Here is a 19,735-nt window from a genome sequence, read left to right as displayed (position 1 = left end):
AAGTGTCAAGAGTCAGGTCCTCCTGAATCCAGGGCCAATGCTCTATCCATTTTGTCACCTAGCTGCCCCCATGATTTCTTAATTTACAATAAAATCAGTACTTAAAAGGTTAATTCCTTTTTAGATAATATTACTAATAATATTAGGAAATATACTTTTATGTCCTCATTTCTTTTAAAATTCTGATATGTTTACTAACAAGTGAATATTTGTACTGTTTCCTTTGCTACAAAATTTAGTTTTCCTGATACTTAGGAAGTAAATTTTCATACACGTCTGGGTTACTTGGCAGAATTACCTTAATCTCCTCTCCAAGAATTTTCGTGTGTGTTTTGTGAGACAAAAAATTGTTTTTATGTTCTGTTTTAAAGGAAAAAAAATGATATGTTTAGCCTCCTGAATGGAAAAAAGCCATAGCAATTATAAAATCTTTGGAATAAAACTTGGTAATTATCATTCAGGGAGTTCCCAAGTAAATAATTAACTCATGTTTCTTAGAAATTATGGATTTGTATTTGCAGTCACAAAAAATCAGTATATAGAGTAAAACTTGATCACTAATAATGATGCTGGTGATAACCTTGATTCATTGGATTTTTATAGTTTCTTTTTTCCTATAATTCATAGCTGTGTTGCGAGAGATAAAACGTTTTATTTTTTAAAAGTTAGTATTCTTGTTTTATAAGTAGAGATACTGAGACAAGTTAAGTGGCTTGTACAAGATTATAGTAGTAAAGCCAGGACTAGAATCCAGTTCTTCTGACTCCAAGGTAACTGTTATCCCTAAATCAGACTGAATTAAGTACTCTTAGGCCACCATCCCCTGTGGTAACACTATAGAAGCCATGAATCTAGCTCTTTAAAGCCTCGTATACATGCCATCCCTATTTTTATGGAGAGACTGAATTAGTTGTTAAGATAAGCAAAAAATTACTTGAGGTTCCAAAAAGTGTCCCATTTCTTTGATTCCATAATTTTTCATTTATCTTTACAAAGTCTTCTTTTAACAGTAATGCCATTTTCAAGTGTTTCATTGATTTGAATGCGTTAAAAATTCATTTATTTATATTAAGAACATTTTGAAATTTGAGGGATGGGCATTGCTGGATGGGACAGTAGGCAATTTTTCCATAATGAAATCTTCCATTTTTGTATAACTATCTTTAGTTATATTTCACTACATGATTGTTGAATGAAACAAATATTAACCCTGTCCCCACCTAAAACTATGAAACTTAGAAATACAAGTGAAAGCTAATATTTATTGTGTTTAAATGGAATTTATTGAATGAACTAAATATGGGGGAGAAGTCTTATGTTTTGAATTTCTTTTCAGGCACATCTCACATTTCATGCAAAATATTCCTTTCCCATCACCACAAAGACCAAGGATTCTTGTTCAGGTAATAGAAAAAGGGTGTATTGCAGGGGTGGGAGTGGGGGATGTTGGTGTGAAATACAGATTTCTCTTGTCAACTTCCTTTTCTTTATTGAAGTTATTTCTTTGGGAAATTTAGGGGTTTATTGAAGAAATGATATTTAGTCTTGCATTCAATGCATCATAATGCTGTCTGTATCATCTCCCTACTCATTTTTCTTTTTCATGTTTATTCTGTACTTTGTAAATTAGAATTAGATGCCACCCAGAATAAGAGAGTAAAGTAAGTTCATAGAAGGCTTTAAAAAACACAATTTTAAATTTAGTTTTTCATTTTGGCTGTGTGTGTGTGTGTGTGTGTGTGTGTGTGTGTGTGTGTGTGTGTGTGTGTGTGTATGTATACCTGTTCTGATTTAAATGCAGCTAGACAGAAAGATTTCATATTCTGACATAGGTATCATATTATTGTATTATTTTGGATATTTAGGTTCTTTAGTGTTAGAGTCTCTAATGAATATATTACCTTTGGAATATATGGCCATATTTTAAAAATAAATCTCTTTAGACTTTAGGAAGCAAATGTAGTCTCTCTCTTTTTTGTTCTGTCTAATATAGAGAGTAGCTATTACAAAAACACCCAACTTGTTGAGTCCTTTATAAACATTGTACATGGTATGATAGTGAGAACCAGTCTATGGATAATATCATAGTTCTTCAAGGATTTATTGGATACATGTTTTGTACTCACTCCTGTTGATTACATTTGAGATACTACAAGACGGGGTATACTTGATGTCATAACTATTTCCATAAGACAGAATTATAGTGGCCCAGAATCTGAGCTGGAAGGGATGCCTGAGGAAGTTTACTCCAAATGGTGTCCGAACAAGAATGCCTTCTACACGATTAACCTACAGTTGCTTATACTGTCTTCACTTAAAGATCTCCAGAGAGGAGATGGCCACACAGTCTGGAGACATTCTGTTCTGCTTTTGCCTGGCTCCAATTGTTAAGATGATTTTCCATCTATCATGCCTAACTTTACCTTGTTGCATCTTCCATCTTTTTCTTATAGTATTTCCATTTGGGGCCAAGCAGAATAAGTCTAATCCCCTTCGTGTGACACCTCTTCAGATATTTGGAGACACTTTTTTAATATCCCCAGTTCTTTTTAACTGATCCTCATATGGCATGAGGTTTTGATACTTTTCACTATCTTGCAGTTGAGATTCTGACTCTGCTATCTATTATGTAAACTATCCTGCCTGGTTTTGTGTCATCTACAGATTCAATAAGTAATTTAATCTATGTATCTAAGTCATTGATAAAAATATTAAACAACACTGAGCCAATCAAAGATCGCTGGAGCACTATAGTAGAGATGATTTTGTTTTGTTTTTGTTTTTTTGTTTTTTTAGTGAGGCAATTGGGGTTAAGTGACTTAAGTGTTAAGTGTCTGAGGCTGGATTTGAACTCAGGTCCTCCTGAATCCAGGGCCAGTGCTTTATACACTGTGCCACCTAGCTGCTCCCGCCCCCATGTCTTTTAAAAATTTCAGGGTTTTTTGTTTTGTTTTGTTTTTGTTACAACCTAAGGTTTGTGATGTATAAAATAAAAACAAAAAATTAGATGACATTTATATAGTGCTTTCAGGTATTACTTGTCCGTCCTTTGAACCTTTTGAAGTCTACTCTCCCCAAATCTAGGGTGTGTATCAGATTGTTTAGTTTTTCTTTTCTCTTTCATAAATTCTGTGATAGAATAGTTGCTTACTCATTACTGAGAATCAACTCTGGAACAGACATTCCCCTCTGCTTTCTCTATGATTTGATAGATGAATTATTAAAGAAATTATTGGCTGGAGACAGAACTCCAGCAGATGTCCAGATACTTTAAATCACTCATTCCCTACTGTCCCTCTGTCATTCTTGTGCTTTTTCAACTTCTTAGCATATTTCCTCTTTCTTTCCATTTGGTTTCTACTATGCTATAGTGAAAAATATCTCTTATGTTTGTGCCTCTATTGATTCTAGGTCAGTACTCTCTACTATGCTTCCCTCTTTAGATTCTCAGATTTTGCCATATATCTTCTTTTTTAAAATAAATTTTTATTGATGTCTTCTATTTCTTACATCATCACAGTTATTCTAAATATTATTCCCCCTTTAACAAATAGTATATTTTAAAGAAGACAAAAAACAACACAATGGATAGATTAACACCGGAAAATTCTGCAATTTATAGCCTCTGTGGATATCTCACCTCCACAAACTATTGGGTTAGGAGTGTCCTCTTATATTTCTTTATTAAGGACTGCTTGATCTTTATACTTTTGTTCCACTCACTTTTTTGTTGTTGTTGTATGGTTCTTTTCATTTACGTTTGCTTTAGTTATTGTGTATAGTGTTTTCTTGGTTCTGTTTACTTTACATTTCTCATTTCTTACAGCATAGAATGCTAATACATTCATGTATCACAGTCATTCCCCAATTGATGGACATCTACTTTGTTTCCATTTATTGCTACCACAGAAAATGCTGCTATAAATATTTTGGTGTATGAAGCCATTTTTAGTGGCTTCTTTAGGGATATGGACCCAGCAATGGAATCTCTGGTTCAAACATTATGGACGTTTTAGTCTTACTACTAGCATAATTTCAAATTGCTTTCCAAAATGCTTGCAAAACTTATAACTCCACCAACAATAAATTAGTGTGTACTCATCCTTTTGTAACTCCTCCAATATTAATTGTTACCATATTTTATCATCTTTCAGTATATCTTCTTAATGTAAAATTATATTTTCCTCTCTCCAACCTCTCCTTTACTAATTCTCTTTATTTGAATAACCTCTGTCCTTTTGCAGCTATATTTTAATTGTTCTAAATGATTATATCAAATCATAGCTCCTCCAGTACTGAATTTTTGCGTTTTTTTACTATCTTTTCCAATTCAAGGTTTGTGATTATATTGCATAGATTTTTTTGAAATGTGCCTATTTACGTTTTTAATTTTGTGGCCATATAATTTATAGTAGGGTACTTTTTGAACATTTTCTTTATTTCTTTCTACATTTGTTGTGAATTTCTTTTCTTTTAGTTAGTGTTTTCAGTTTTGTTCATTGTTTTTTCAATTTTCTTAGTCTTTTAAAAATTCTTTTGGGGGGGCGGAGCAATGAGGATTAAGTGACTTGCCCAGGGTCACACAGCCAATAAGTGTCAAGTGTCTGAGGCCAGATTTGAACTCAGGTCCTCCTGAATCCTGGGCTGGTGCTTTATCCATGGCACCACCTAGCTGCCCCTAAAATTCATTTTATTAACTTTCCATTTCAGCTTATGTTTCCTTGAATTTCTGTACTCTCCTTTGTCCTTGTTCTGAGTTTCATTGATTTTCTGTTTTTAAATTTAATTAATTTTTTTAAATGGATGGGCATGTGTTTTCCCTTCCTTTTACTTCTCCCTATCAGTGCAAAACAAAAAAAGAAAACCCTTGTACCAAATATGCTTAGTCTAACAAAAGAAATTTCCACATTCCAAAAATGTATGTCTCATTCTACATCTTGTCTGTCATCTCTTGGTCTGGAAATTGGCAACGTTCTTTATCAGTGGATTGTGGTTGGTCATTGTGCTTATCTAAATTTAAGTCTTTCAGAGGCATTTGTCTTTACAAAGTTGTTACTATATAAATGTATGATTTTTTCCTCTTTTATCACTCAGTTTATAAGAGTTTTTACAGGTTTCTCTGAATCCATCCTTTTAAAAATTTTTCTTAGGGTATAATTATAGTATATGAATATAATGGGAAGGGATTTTCTATTTTTTTTTAATTGCATGCTTTGTCAACTTGTTTTTTTCTGTTTTATTGATATGCCTTCATGTACATACATTTTTTCCCCCTAAGAACTATACTGGCTACTTTTACAGTCTGGTATATTGTTTCATTATAATTCTCTTCAGTATACTTGTTTGTTACTATCATTTGTTTCATCACTAATTACAACAGCAGTTTTAGTGTTTTTAGTAAGTGTCAAGTGTCTGAGGCTGGATTTGAACTCAGGTCCTCCTGACTCCAGGGCCGGTGTTCTATCCACTGCACAACCTAGCTACCCCAGCGTCTACTTTCAAAGAGTTCACGTTCTAATTGAGGGAGAAAAAACACCAGGTGTTATTAAGGATGTGGCAGGCAAGTCATCAGAGTAAATGGGCAAGGCCCATTTACTATGTGCTTGGCACATAGCAAATATGTAGTAAATGCTGTTTGTTTCTTTCCTTTCTTAGTTTTAGTGTTTTTTATTATAATTTTATTGCATTATAATTGGTAAAGGCAATATTTAATGATTTCTGCCTTATTGTATACATTTGAATCCTTTGTTCCTTAATATACAATCCATTTTTGTACAAATTCCATGGACCTTTGCACATAAATATTTTCTAATATCCATTCTGAAGATGCTTTTTGTCTATTTACTTAATGTCTGTAATTTTCATCTTAATTATCACGATGGATTTGTCAAACTCTGAGTGCATACTGTTATGGGCAACTTTAGCATCTTACTCTTGAGGCCTTTGTTTTGTTTCAGTCTTTAAGAATTTTGATTACTGTACTGCATTTGTATTTACTATTGAAATTGTTTAATTATCTTAGCTACTTTTAATCACATGTAATTTACTTGTCTTTCCCAGTGTTATAAGTTTGCCATTATGAAATAATGATTTGGATTTAGGTTTTTAAGGAGTCACATGAAACCTAAACAGTTTTAATTCCAGCCATTCATTTTTCATTTATTTTATTTTTTGCGGGGCAATGAGGGTTAATCGACTTGCCCAGGGTCACACAGCTAGTAAGTGTCAAATGTCTGAGGCCGGATTTGAACTCAAATCCTCCCGAATCCAGGGCCAGTGCTTTATCCACTGTGCCACCTAGCTGCCCCCAATTTTTCATTTATATGAATCCTGTGGAATAGGAAACTTTATTTATGATTTCATTAGTTTAGTGAACTTGTAGATTAGAAAATCAGATACCAATTGTAGATGACTTTATCATATAGGTTAGCTAAGAAAGGGAGGAGAGGTCTACTACTATAGTTAGCAAGGATGGTAGTATTTCATGAGGGTTTTTTAAGGATAGGGGACATGTTTGTAGGCAGCAGAGAAGTAATTTATAGAGTGAGTTTCAAGATCAGAGAGCAAGTGGGGATGGCTAGGGGCAGATTGAGAAGATGGGAGTCATGTGTGATCCAGCTGCAGGTGTTGAGGGCTTGATCTTGGCAATGAATGAGAAGGTCCATCTCTCCATTGTAGACTAGAGTAAAGGAGGAAATAATGGTGGATGGTGTCAGGGATATTTGAGATGAGGAGAAAATGGGCACAATATTTTTTGCTGGTGATTGAGGTGAGGTCATCAGCTCAGAGACTGGGAGTCTTATGGGATGTTTTGAGGATAGAACAAAAAAGAAGCCTTGGAAAAGTTTTTGTGGAGATTGAAATAGAATCAGTTAAGTAGAATTGCCCATTTGAGAATCAGTTAAGTAGAAGAGCCCACTTGAGACTAGATAATATGCATTTGCATATAGAAATAGGGAGCATGGTTATGCCATTTCCTCTAGCTCTCAAAAACAAATGGAATGGGACAGCTAGGTGGTGCAGTGGATAGAGCACCGGCCCTGGAGTCAGGAGGACCTGAGTTCAAATTCTGCCTCAGACACTTAACACTTACTAGCTGTGTGACCCTGGGCAAGTCACTTAACCCCAATTGCCTCACCAAAAAACCACGAATGGAATGGAATATAATGGAAAAGCATTGATTAAGTGCTTACTGTGTACTAAACTCTGGGTATACCAATACAAAAAAGGAGTTAGCACCTACTTTTTGGGGGGGGTGGGGCAATTGGGGTTAAGTGACTTGCCTAGGGTCACACAGCTAGTAAGTGTCAAGTGTCTGAGGCCGGATTTGAACTGAGGTCCTCCTGACTCCAGGGCCGGTGTTCTATCCACTGCACCACCTAGCTGCCCCAGCTTCTAATTTCAAAGAGTTCACGTTCTAATTGAGGGAGAAAAAACACCAGGTGTTATTAAGGATGTGGCAGGCAAGTCATCAGAGTAAATGGGCAAGGCCCATTTACTATGTGCTTGGCACATAGCAAATATGTAGTAAATGCTGTTTGTTTCTTTCCTTTCTTAGAAAGCTTTGGCAGAGCAGATGGTTCTTGCCAAGTGGCTGTTGTTAAAGGGTTAGATAGTCAAGGTAAAGAGTGTAATGGGGCTCTGTGTTAGCTTTCTAGAGGTGTGGTTGGTGTGGGTGGGGTCATTTCGTGTCTAACAGCTAATAGGAACTCAACTGTGGGGAGTTGGGGAAGGGGAAAGTCCTTAGTCACCTTATCTGCTATCATGCTTATCAGTGTTGGACTTGAAGATGAAGATGGAAGTAATTCAGAACTGTAGCTTGAGAAGGCAGGATTGTTGATACTTGAGCTTTTCCTTTCCTTTTGGACATTTCATTCTGGCCTCTTTTCTCATCCTGGTAAAGTATTTTTGCATTATTCAAGTTTGTCCCTCTTTATTTGAAAATTACTTTCTGCTGGTTGTTTACAAAATTTTGTACTTTGCCCTTTTGATTGTGAATACCTGTAATTTGGTGACTGTAATCTTTGGTTGTTAAATTGAGTGTTCTCCTTTGACATTTTATGGATTGTCAGTTTGGAGACTGCTCTTTTTCTACTCCCATTTTTTCTTAGATGATTTCTGGCAATATGTTTCGGCTCTTTTTTCTCCCTTCATATTTTTTTGGGGAGACCAATAATTCTCAGATTGTCTTGCTGGGCTAGCTTTCTTGCTGGGCTAGAAACATCATTTTGGGTACTGCCTCCTACACAAAGCCCTTCCTGATTCCACAGCTGCTCATGCCCTTCCTCCTGAATTGCCTTTGTATTTTTCTTGCTTTTATTATGCATATACATATTTATGTATTTTCTTTATCACATATTATAATATTATCTCTCTAACCTATTAGTGTTGTATTCATCAATAGAATGGAAGATTTTTGATAGCCAGGGTTGTTTCATTTTTGTCTTTGATTCTTAAGCTTTCCTTTTACTATATTTTTGTATGTTATATATATTCTTCTAATAATCCTTAAGGACTGGGACTTTTGATTTTTATCTTTGTATCCTCAGCATTGCATATGGCGCTTTTCACATAATAGGTGCTTAAAAATTGTTGTTCAGTTGAATCTGTCTTTTTATTATGCTTTTTTCCCCCTCTCCGTTTTTAACTATCTTCTTGATATTGCATCTATTCCTCACAGAGATTACTGCTCCACTGAGATTTTTCACCACCTTTCCTACTTGCCTCTTATGATCATTGGCTTGAATTTTTTTCCTTCAAGTCATCGTATTTCCCATTTTGTGAATGTCCTATATTCTTTTATACCTCGTGATTCTAAAACACTATGAAACTTCTTTCAAGTATGTCCATTCACTCTTCTTCAGGTATAGTTATTGTTGCAGTTTTCTTTTTTGATTTGGAGAGTTCCACTCAAATCCGTTTCCCCTACAGTATTGGTTCTTATATTGGACTTCTTTCTTGCCTACTCGTGTCTTTAGATCTTTCAATTTTGCTAGAGACTTTTCCTGTGAGGGTTTCTTTCCTTTCCTCTCTTTTCTTTGTTGCTATCCTTTTACTTCATTTGGCAATTTTTTTGTTATTTTAAAGTGCTTAGTATGTATCTGATGCTGAACTAAGGGCTGGAGATAGAAGTAATAGCTAATTCTTGCCTTCAAGGAGAAACATTCTAAAGGGAGATAATATGTAAACAGACACAGTGTATATAGAAGAAAGCAAAAGATACATGTGTGGGGGTGGCACTGACTGCCTGGTGTATCAGGAAAGACTTCCTATGTTACTTTTTTTTTTTTAACCTCTTAACTATCTCACTTACGTCAGGATTCTCCTATGCTTCTTTACTTGTTTTCATATTGAAGTGTTTTTCATTTTGTTTATTTGAAGAAACGCTTCATTCTCCTTAATAACCTGTAGAATGGGAAAATGTTCTTTGAGCCCCTTTCCCTTCTCTCCTACGTGGAGCTTAAACTTTGAGCAGAGATCATAATTCCCTGGCTCTGGTTCAGAGACAAATATGTCTTTACAAACATGCCACTGCCAAATTAACCTTCTTTGCATGCCTTTCAGGTGCAAAATCCTCAGTCCTTTATTTCTTTGTCATTAGTAGCTCTTGTCACCTCCTTTGGGAACTTTTCTCCCCTACTGTGCACCTTCTCATTTCATTAGAACCTTTTAATCCAAATTCTTTTTCCTTGTTTTGCCACTTCATCCTCTTCTATTACCCTCCCTCCAAGACAAAATAACCTCATTGTACATTTGGATCCTCAGTCTGTTTTAATAAGATGAATAAATACTGTTCTTCCTATGATAGATGCTTCACCTTGACTCCACCTTCCTGCCTGTTATATTGGCAAACTGTTTAATTTAAATGTAAATATTTAGTTTATGAGGTTGGCTTTGCCAATTCAGATATTGTCTTGCTTTTTCACAGCTATCAGTCCATGATGCATTAATATTGTCCCAGCCGGTTTTTACACCTTTACCACTAAGGTAATTAATAATATTTCAAATTATGTATCACTCACTAATCAGAAGGCAAAGTCTTAATGTTTTAAGCACTAGGTTAAGTAAGTTAAATACTTATCTGTAAAACCATCAAAAAGGGGTTAAATTACCAGTCTTCTTATGACAGCATTTCAGTTATGCGACATAATTGTTATATGAATTGAATCATGGGCATAAGAACAAAAACTAGCGATTTTTTTTCCCATGGCTGTTCTGATAAACCTGCTGCTTCCCATAAAATTTGCCCATGTATATGTTATGACAAGTAATATGACTGATTTTTAATGTGACTTACAGATATGTCTCATTTCTTTAGTCAGAATATATATTATATGAAGCCATCTCTGGATTATGAGCCACTCCTAAAATCTGCCCCTTCCTTCACTGTCTCCTTTCTCAGGACAAGTGTTGATGAACAGTATTATCTTTACTTAGAAATAAATACACACAACAAAAATCATGTAATTAGGGGCTCAAAATGGGACATAAACTCTTTGTCACCCAAGATGCAGATTTATAACTTGGCTTTTAATATATTTGTATTGTTATACCAGTTTTCAGTATAACTTGGGTTATAACATTAAGGTCAAAAGTATAATTTTTGCAACTTATGATAATCTAGAAAATAATGTTTAATACAAAAACCTTACCAATTATAACAATCTTTTTGAAGATTTCCTTTCCTCTCCCCAACCCTTGTTTCTTTTGGAGGGCAAAAAGTTAGAATTTAAGCCTTGTTCTTAATTTTGTCATTTGTACTTAATGCCACAAGCAAATTTATTTTTTATCATTAATAACATCATAAGGAAGTAAGAATAATAAATTTAGCTTTTTTACAATGGGAGTGATGGATACAAATATCAGTTAGAAATCCCTGATTAAGCCTGCCATATAAATATTTTAAAATAGTGATCATTAAGAATAAAATTTGCTTTTAAGCAAATACCTAAATGCTATCTATGTATATACATTTTGTGTCATATATTGGCATCAAAATAGATCCTATTTTATTAAATTGTTTATTTCCAGGAGATTAGTGCTGTACCTCAGGATTCTAAAATAAATTAAAGTGCCAAATGTTTTTGTGTTTAAATTAAGTTGTTTAAAGTGTTTATTTAATTTAACTATTTTCAATCTTTTTTATTTTTAATTTTTTCCAGTGGAGCCGACTTCAGCACATTGTTGATGAATCTGGGTCCTGAAAATTGTGCAACCTTGCTTCTTTTTGTTCTGCTTGAAAGTAAGATCCTGCTTCATTCTCTTAGACCAGCTGTGTTGACAGGGGTGGCAGAAGCTGTGGTTGCTGTAAGTGTTGGGCTTTATTCTCCCTTCTAAGAAATTATAGCATCATAATTGTCTTTCAGTAGTAACTTGTCCAAAAGGAAACATCATTTTAGATTTTAAAACTTTCTCTTCAGTGAAACCATAATATATTGTATGAAAGCCGAACCTGTGGCAAGTATAAATCCAAACAAACAAGGAGGCTTTCAGTTTGGCATGTGTGAGATCGGGGGAAGGGGAGGGGGAAGGAAAGAGAGGTTAATTTTTCAGTGTTACTGTTCCTATTTTTTTGAGATATTTAGAAAGCAACAAGTCCATATATTTATTTAACATTGGCCAAACTAAGTCTCTTTTAACCATGTCAGTTAATTACATAGTTTCTTCTTCCAACTGGAAATTAGTTAAAATTAGTGGTTATATGTGGAATTTTAGTAATAAACAATAATAGTAAGTAATTACTGATTACCTTTTATACTGGAGTCAAAGGGACATCATGGTGCAGTAGAAAATAGTCAGAAGTTATTGTCAAATCCAGCTGGATTCTAGTCCTTTCTTTGCCACTTATAGTTTAGCACAATTTCCATAGTAGGTACTTAATAAATGCTTTAGCTGTCTTATGCTCTTCCGTAAGGAATATCACTTCTTTTAACTCAAGTTTCATCTGTAAAATGTGCTAGCTGTTCTCTAAGGTCCCATCTAACTCTTAAAATCTGTGATGAACTGTGGAGAATAAAAAAAAAAACATAAGGCAAGAATTCTGCCTTTTAGGAGTTTACAACTTGGACAGGGCAATAAGGTATGTGCATATACACATATATACACATACACGCATACAAGGCAGCATATGATGTGACTCCTTTAAGAATGTACTAGTGTAGGATTTAATGGAAGAAGAAATCACTGTGTTTGGGTAACTGGAAAAGGCTTCTTGGAGGAAATAGAACTTGAGCTAAATGATAAAGGAAAAATAGAATTCAGATAAGTAGAGAGGAGCAATTTGTGGTAGTCATAAAAAAAGTTATACTTCCAATCCATTAAAGATATTTCTTTAGTGTTTGTCATCCATTACTAAGACTTGTGCATTCCTTGAAAATTAGATTCTTCTACATTCTTTTAGTGCCCATTTTCTTTTGGTTGATTCTTTCAGTCCCAGCTTAAATGTCACTATTGCCCTTTGGTCTTCCATTCTCCTTTTTCAAGTCAAAAAGTGATCCTTCTGTCCTTGGATTTTTTTCACAGCACTTTAAAAAATACATATATTTTTACTGATGCCTTTTGTTTTTATAGATCCTCTCCCTCCTTACTCCTAGGGAGCCATCCCCTGTAAACAAAAAATTTACACACACACACACACACACACACACACACACACACACGAGGAGAAAAAAACAAATCAACAAAAACATATTGACAAAAACCTGACATTTTGTGTAGTATTTCACACCTGTGGTGGGGAAATGTTTTAAATGTTTTCTCATATCTCTTCTTGGGTGACAGATTTGTTCATTATTTTGCACAATTCAGGTTTTTATTGTGATTTTATATGTATACATATGGAATATATATCACAAAATAATAAAAACCTTAATGAAAAGATTTATATAAGCTGATGTAAAATGATGTGAGAACTCAAAAATATATACATTGTGTGTATGTGTGTGTGTGTATATATATAGTGTATATATTTTAAGCTCTCATCACTTTGCATCAGTTTATATAAATCTTTTCTTGCTTATATGAATATTTCATATTGATTCTTTCTTACAATGCATACTATTCCATATATTATATTCATATAATATGACTTGTTTAGCTTTTTCCCATTGCATGGGCATCTGTTTTGTTTCCAGTTTTTTGCTACCACAGTCAGTGCTGCTATCAATATTTTGCTGCATATGGAGCCTTTCTTTTGTTAAAGACTTCTTGGGATATATGCTTGCATAGCCCCTTTTTTTTTGGGTCTCTCCTTTAGGTACTTTGATACTCTACTTACCTCATCCATCATTAATAGCCCCATCTCCTATCTAGCATCATTCTCAAAATCATAAACTCATTCTGTGCATGCCCTTTGATCCAGCAATACCATTACTAGGTCTGTATCCCAAGGAGATCATAAAAAAAGGGAAAGGACCTACATATACAAAAGTATTTTTAGCAACTCTTTGTGGTGGCAAAGAATTAGAAATTGAGGGGATGTCCATCATTTGGGGAATGGCTAAACCTGTTGTAGTATATGACTGTAATGGAATACTGTTGTGCTGTAAGAAATGATGAGCAGGAAGATTTCAGAAAAACCTGGACTTATATGAATGAATTGATGCAAATTGAAGTGAGCAGAATCAGATGAACACTGTACACAATCACAGCAACGTTGTGCATGATCAATTATGAATTATTTAGCTCTTCTCAGCAACACAGGGATCTAAGACAATTCTCAAAGTCTTATGATGGAAAACGTACATCCAGAGAAAGAACTGATGGAGTCTGAATGCAGATCGAGGCATACTGTTTTTACTTCCTTTATTTTTTTTCATGGTGTTTTCCTTTTGGTCTGTTTCTTCTTTCACAATATGATCATTCTGGAAATGTGTTTTACATGATCGCACATACCTAACCTATATCAAATTGCTTACTGTTTTGGGGAGGGAGGGAGAGAATTTGGAACTCAAAATTTAAAAAAATATATGAATGTTTACAATTGTCTTTACATGAAATTGGAAAAAATAAAATATTGTTTTGAAATTATATTTGAAAATAGAGGTCATCTTGCTCTACTCCTCGGAAATCTATGTCTTTGGGATATTACTCTGTGGTCAGGCTTTATTTAAAGTTATTTTTGTTGAAACTTTCAATTGATTAAAATTTTGCCAAATTTTTTTTTAACCTTTTGAGTATTTTCAGTTATAGAATTTTACTTGAGAAGAGGATAAGTTGGTTGATAAAATTAACCTAAGGTTTTCTTTTATTGAATCCCTATCTGTAATTAATTCTTTTTGCTTTAGCTCTTCTGTCTAAATAATGGAAATGCACAGGATATCAAAGATAGAAGGAGGAGAAATATTCAAAAAATCACTTGGTATTTGTATTCCACTAGTAATAATAGTAACTGTTTAATAGTAATTATTTTAGTCATGCAGTTCCATAGTAAGTTGCTTTATTATTAGAAATTCTAGTCAGATTGCTTTTTGAAATGAAACGATTACGTTCTCAGGTGATATGAGAGGGGACTTTAATTTACACCTCTTCATTTTATTGAAGTAATATAAATTAGTGATGTATAAGGTGTCCATTTTTTGCTGTAAAGTTTCATATTTGTTTCTACTACACTTTGTTTTTTTACAGATGATCTTTCCATTTCAGTGGCAGTGTCCGTATATTCCCCTCTGTCCTCTCTCTTTGGCAGGAGTGCTCAGTGCTCCCTTACCATTTATAGTTGGAGTTGACTCAAGATACTTTGATCTCTATGATCCACCACAGGATGTTGTTTGCATTGACTTGGATACAAATATGGTATATATGTAAGTTTATTTTTAAACACTTTTCTGCATTACTTAGAACTCTGACGAGTATCTGATAAAATAGTAGTTAATGTAAAAATTTTTAAAGATCAATAAAAATCCATTTAAATAATTTTTGAAAAGGAAGAAATGTAATGAACAGTGCCTGGAAATTTTTCATTTTTTCTTATTTTTTCAAAAGAAGTGGAATAGATTATTTTTCAGAGCTGAATTCAAGGTCAAGATTTTTATTCTTTTCCTTCTACCTCCCTTTTCCTCCTCCCCTCAACCCCCTTTGAGAGGCACTAATAATTTTAACTGTTTTCTATTTTATCCTGCAAGTTTCAAATGACAAAATTTCATTTATTTCCCACAGTTATTTTGGATTATTTGTATATTCCAGTCTCTTTAATATTTTTCCCATTGGTATCAGTACTTAGGTTTGTAAGATTTAGCAAATAGAAGCTGATATATGTAGTTTTTGTAAAGTACCAGTTACAAATGCTTTCATGTTTTCTGATTATGTTTTTCTTGCCTTTAAATACTGGCTTGACCTTTCAAATGTGGTGAGTCATATAAGAATATTTGTTTTCTGGTGAAAATTTTTTTTTTGCCAAGTTCAGTTAGGCATAGGTAAATCACGTGTTGTGTTTAGAATTTTGCTGTGCAATTGTGGAACTGAGAGATGGGTTTTTGGATTTAAAAAGGTCATCCAGCCTTTCTAACTTGTTAATGGATCTAAGATGACATGCTTATATTCACATAGCTAGTTAGTGTTGGCAGCCAGGACTTCATAGTCTTTTACTGTATATCCAAAGCTTTTTCATGTTGAAATAAAAATCTAGGAATCAGTATTAAGTATGAAATTCAGATAAGAAAACCAATATTACCCTATTTAAGACATGAAAGAGCAAGAACCAGAATTATATGGAGGCCTTAATCAAAGAGATTATATGTACATGTTTTTGATCACATATGCAAAACTAAGTTACTTGCTTTTCCTTGTTTTAAGTGACAGAAGGTTAACACATACCTTCTGAAAGGGTTGAAAGTCCACCTTGGAAGACTTGTTATATTGTTCTTGCTTGCTAAAGACTTAGCCAAAGGAAGAAAAACAAAACAATGTTTGATGAGAATTCTTGTTCTGGGGCATAAGTCCTTGCTACATGCAGATCATCATTGATCTTGATACTTAAGATATACTTTTCATGTGTGTATGTATGTGTGTTGTTTTTTTTTTTTTAAGGAAGGTGGATGTTTCATTTTCACATTTGTTTTCAAGTCTGCCTTTAGTTTTTTTCCTCAATTTACTGTGCCACAGTTTTTATTAACATACTGATAGAAAGGTCTATTATCAGATGGGACTGTTGATGATTTTTAGTTTTTTTTTAATTAATTTTTTTTTAATGGGGCAATGGGGTTAAGTGACTTGCCCAGGGTCACACAGCTAGTAAATGTCAAGTGTCTGAGGCCGAATTTGAACTCAGGAACTCCTGAATCCAGGGCCGGTGCTTTATCCACTACGCCACCTAGCCGCCCCTGTTGATGATTTTTTAAACTACAGCAATTCTGGTCGAAGACTGTTTACTGAGTTATAGCCTGAGTGTTGCCTTGTACCCTGAGAGTTTAAGTAATTTGCCCAAACTCAAACCCTGGTCTCTTCAGTGATTATCCACTCTGTCATCCTACCCCTAAGACTGAAATAAGATACTTCAGTTTGTATTTACTATGTTTTCTGTTTATTATATAGATCAGATGAAAAGAAGAACATGAATTGGAAGCAGCTTCCTAAAAAACCCTGTAAAAATTTGCTTAGTACTTTAAAGAAATTGTATCCCCAGTTGTCTTCAGGTAAGTGAAATATTTCATGTAAAGGAAGTGCTTATGTATGTAAATCAATAATGAGGTATTTTAATTAAAATTTTTTCCTCTTTTCTGATGGGAGTACATTGAGGCTGTCTGGGACAAATAAGTTTTACTTCTGTATAATTGTGTGTAGAATGTTCTAAGATTTTTATTCTCAAAAGAGAATAAAATTTCACCCTGTTCACTTTTTATTTTGGTCTTTTAATTTTTCTCTTTTTAATTTGGTTAGCTCATGGCCTGTGGATTTTTGTTAATCTTTTAAAAGAGCCTTTTAGTTTTGTTTATAATTGCTATGGTGGTTTTTCTGTTTATTTCTCCTATTTTCAAGTATGCTTCAGTCTGGATTCGGAATGCATTGATTTTCTTTCTGGAGGTAGTGTTTTTCATCATGGAACCTTTGGAACTGCTTTGGATCATTGTCTTGATCAGAGTAGCTAAGTCTTTCACAGTTGATCATCATTACTATTGCTATTACTGTGTACATTGTTATCCTGTTTCTATTCACTTCACTTTGCATCAGTTCATATAAATGTTTCCATGTTTTTCTGAAACCACCTTGCTTATCATTTCTTATAGCACAATAGTATTTCATCACAATCATATACCACAATTTGTTCAGCCCTTCTTCACTTTATAGGCATCCCTTCAATGTCCAGTTTTTTGCCACCATGAAAAGAGCTTCTGTAAATATTTGTGTCTATGTGGGTCTTTTTCCTTTTTTATGATCTCATTGGGATGCAGAACTGGTAGTGGTATTGCTGAGTCAAAAAGGGTATGCATATTTTCATAGCCCTTTGGGTATAGTTCCAAATTGTTCTCCAGAATGGTGAGACTAGTAGTTCCACCAACGGTGTACCGGTGTCCCAGTTTTTCCACATCCCCAGCATCATTTGTCATTTTCCCTTTCTGTCATGTTTTTAGCCAATCTGATAGTTGTGAGGCGGGACCTCAGAGTTGTTTTAATTTGTATTTTTCTAATCAGTAGTGATTTAGAGCATTTTTTCATGTTACTGTTGATAGCTTTGATTTTATTGTCTGAAAACTGCTTGCTAATATCTTTTGACCATTTGTCAATTGGGGAATGGCTCTTATTTTTAGAAATTGAGCTCAGTTCATAGAGAATTGAGACCTTTATCAGAGAAACTTGCTATAACCCCCCATCCCTGTTTTGTTTTTTCTTTCTAATTTTGGCTGTATTAGTTTTGTTTGTACAAAATCTTTTTTATTTCATGTAATCAAAATGTAATCAAAATTTTACAGGTACATTTTTTCCACACTCCCCTAATTTACTTATGATTATCACCTTTCATATCCAAATAATTTATCTATTTTGAACTTATCTTGGTATACAGTGTGAGATGTTGGTCTATGTCTAGTTTCTGCCAAACTGCTTTCCAATTTTCCTAGCAAGTTCTTATCCCAAGAGCTATATCGACAGATGCAGAAAAAAAGTATTTGACAAAATATAACACCTGTTCCTCTTAAAACTACTAGAAAGCATAGGAATCAATGGAACCTTTATTAAAATGACAAGTAGTATGGGGCAGCTAGGTGGCACAGTGGATAAAGCATTGGCCCTGGATTCAGGACGACCTGAGTTCAAATCCAGCCTCAGACACTTGACACTTACTAGCTGTGTGACTGGGCAAATCACTTTACCCTCATTTCCCCGCCAAAAAAACCAACAAAAAACAAAACCCATAAATAAATAAATAAACAAACAAACAAATAAAATAAAATAAAATAATAAAATAAAATAAAAAAATGATTGGTAGTGTCTATCTAAAATCAAGCATTATAGTAATAAGGATAAGCTATAAGTCTTCCCAATAAGATCTGGAATGAAGCAAGACTGTTCATTATCACCATTGTTATATAGCTAGAAATGTTAGCTATAGCAATAAGACGAGAAAAAGAAATTGAAGAAATAAAAATAGGCAATGAGGAAACTATCATTCTTTGATGTTGATATGATAGTATTCCTAGAGAATCAACTAAAAAACGAGTTAAAACAATCAGCAACTTCAGCAACATTGCAGGATATAAAATGAACCCACATAAACATTCAGCATTTCTATATATCACCAACCAAACCCAGCAGCAAGAGATAGAAAAAGAAATTCCATTTAAAATAACAATAGACAATATAAAATACTTGGGAGTCTACCCATCAAAACAAACTCAGGGATTATATGAACACATTGACAAAATGTTTTTTCGCAGAAATAAAGACAGATTTAAACAATTGGAGAAATACTAATTGCTCATGGGTAGGTTGAACCAATTTAATAAAAATGACAATTCTAGCTAAATTAATTTACTTATTTGGGGCCAGACCACTCAAACGATCACATGATTAAAAGGTAGAGAAATTCAATGAATAACTTTATTATTAATGATTATTTTATAGAGCTAGAAAAAATAGTAAGATTCATCTGGAAGAATAAAAAGCTAAGAAATATTCAGTTCAAGGGGATGGAGATTGGGAGTGTATCATGGTGATTGCTTCATCCTGACCTTTTTTTTTTTTTTTGCTTCTTTCAGGCACAGTGCCTGCAAATAGTAGGCAATTAATAATACTGATTGATTTGAAGCTCTCTTTTCATTATGCAGTTCACAGAAAAACACAAGAAGGCTCAGCAGTGGAGATGACCCCAATAGAAGCAGATTTCTCCTGGCAAAAGAAAATGACTGAACTTGAGATGGAAATTCAAGAGGCATTTTTACGCTTTATGGCTTCTGTTTTAAAGGGATATCGGACATATCTCAAACCAATCACAGAAGCTCCTTCAAATAAAGCTACTGCTGCAGATTCATTGTTTGATCGTCAAGGTGAGTGATGTTGAATGGTACAATTCCATATCATTGGAATGAATTCTCTATTTTGCTTCCCTACTGAATGATATCTAAAATAATGTCTTTTAATTATATTCATAATGCATTTCAGTTAAAAAAATCTATTATATTCTAGGCACTGGGGATATAAAGATGAAAACAATCTCTGCTATGAAGGACTTTATAATCTCCTAGGTATATACAGATAATATATACTTATAACCAGTAGTATAAATATATAATCAATAAGTATA

General features: G+C 33.9%; 1 protein-coding gene across 1 annotated transcript in view; it reads left to right on the top strand.

The window, feature by feature from the left end:
- Positions 1 to 19,735, top strand: part of DENND4C (DENN domain containing 4C) — a 121,402-nt gene that overhangs the window by 42,816 nt on the left and 58,851 nt on the right. Inside the window, 6 exon segments of the mRNA XM_043997704.1 lie at positions 1,337 to 1,403; positions 9,929 to 9,987; positions 11,163 to 11,307; positions 14,626 to 14,801; positions 16,531 to 16,631; positions 19,260 to 19,478. Of these exon segments, the coding sequence (XP_043853639.1) occupies positions 1,337 to 1,403; positions 9,929 to 9,987; positions 11,163 to 11,307; positions 14,626 to 14,801; positions 16,531 to 16,631; positions 19,260 to 19,478 (767 nt within the window).

This window comes from Dromiciops gliroides, chromosome 1 (genome assembly GCF_019393635.1).
Source record: "Dromiciops gliroides isolate mDroGli1 chromosome 1, mDroGli1.pri, whole genome shotgun sequence".
NCBI classification, from domain to species: domain Eukaryota; kingdom Metazoa; phylum Chordata; class Mammalia; order Microbiotheria; family Microbiotheriidae; genus Dromiciops; species Dromiciops gliroides.
This window is presented reverse-complemented; position numbering and strand designations above follow the sequence as displayed.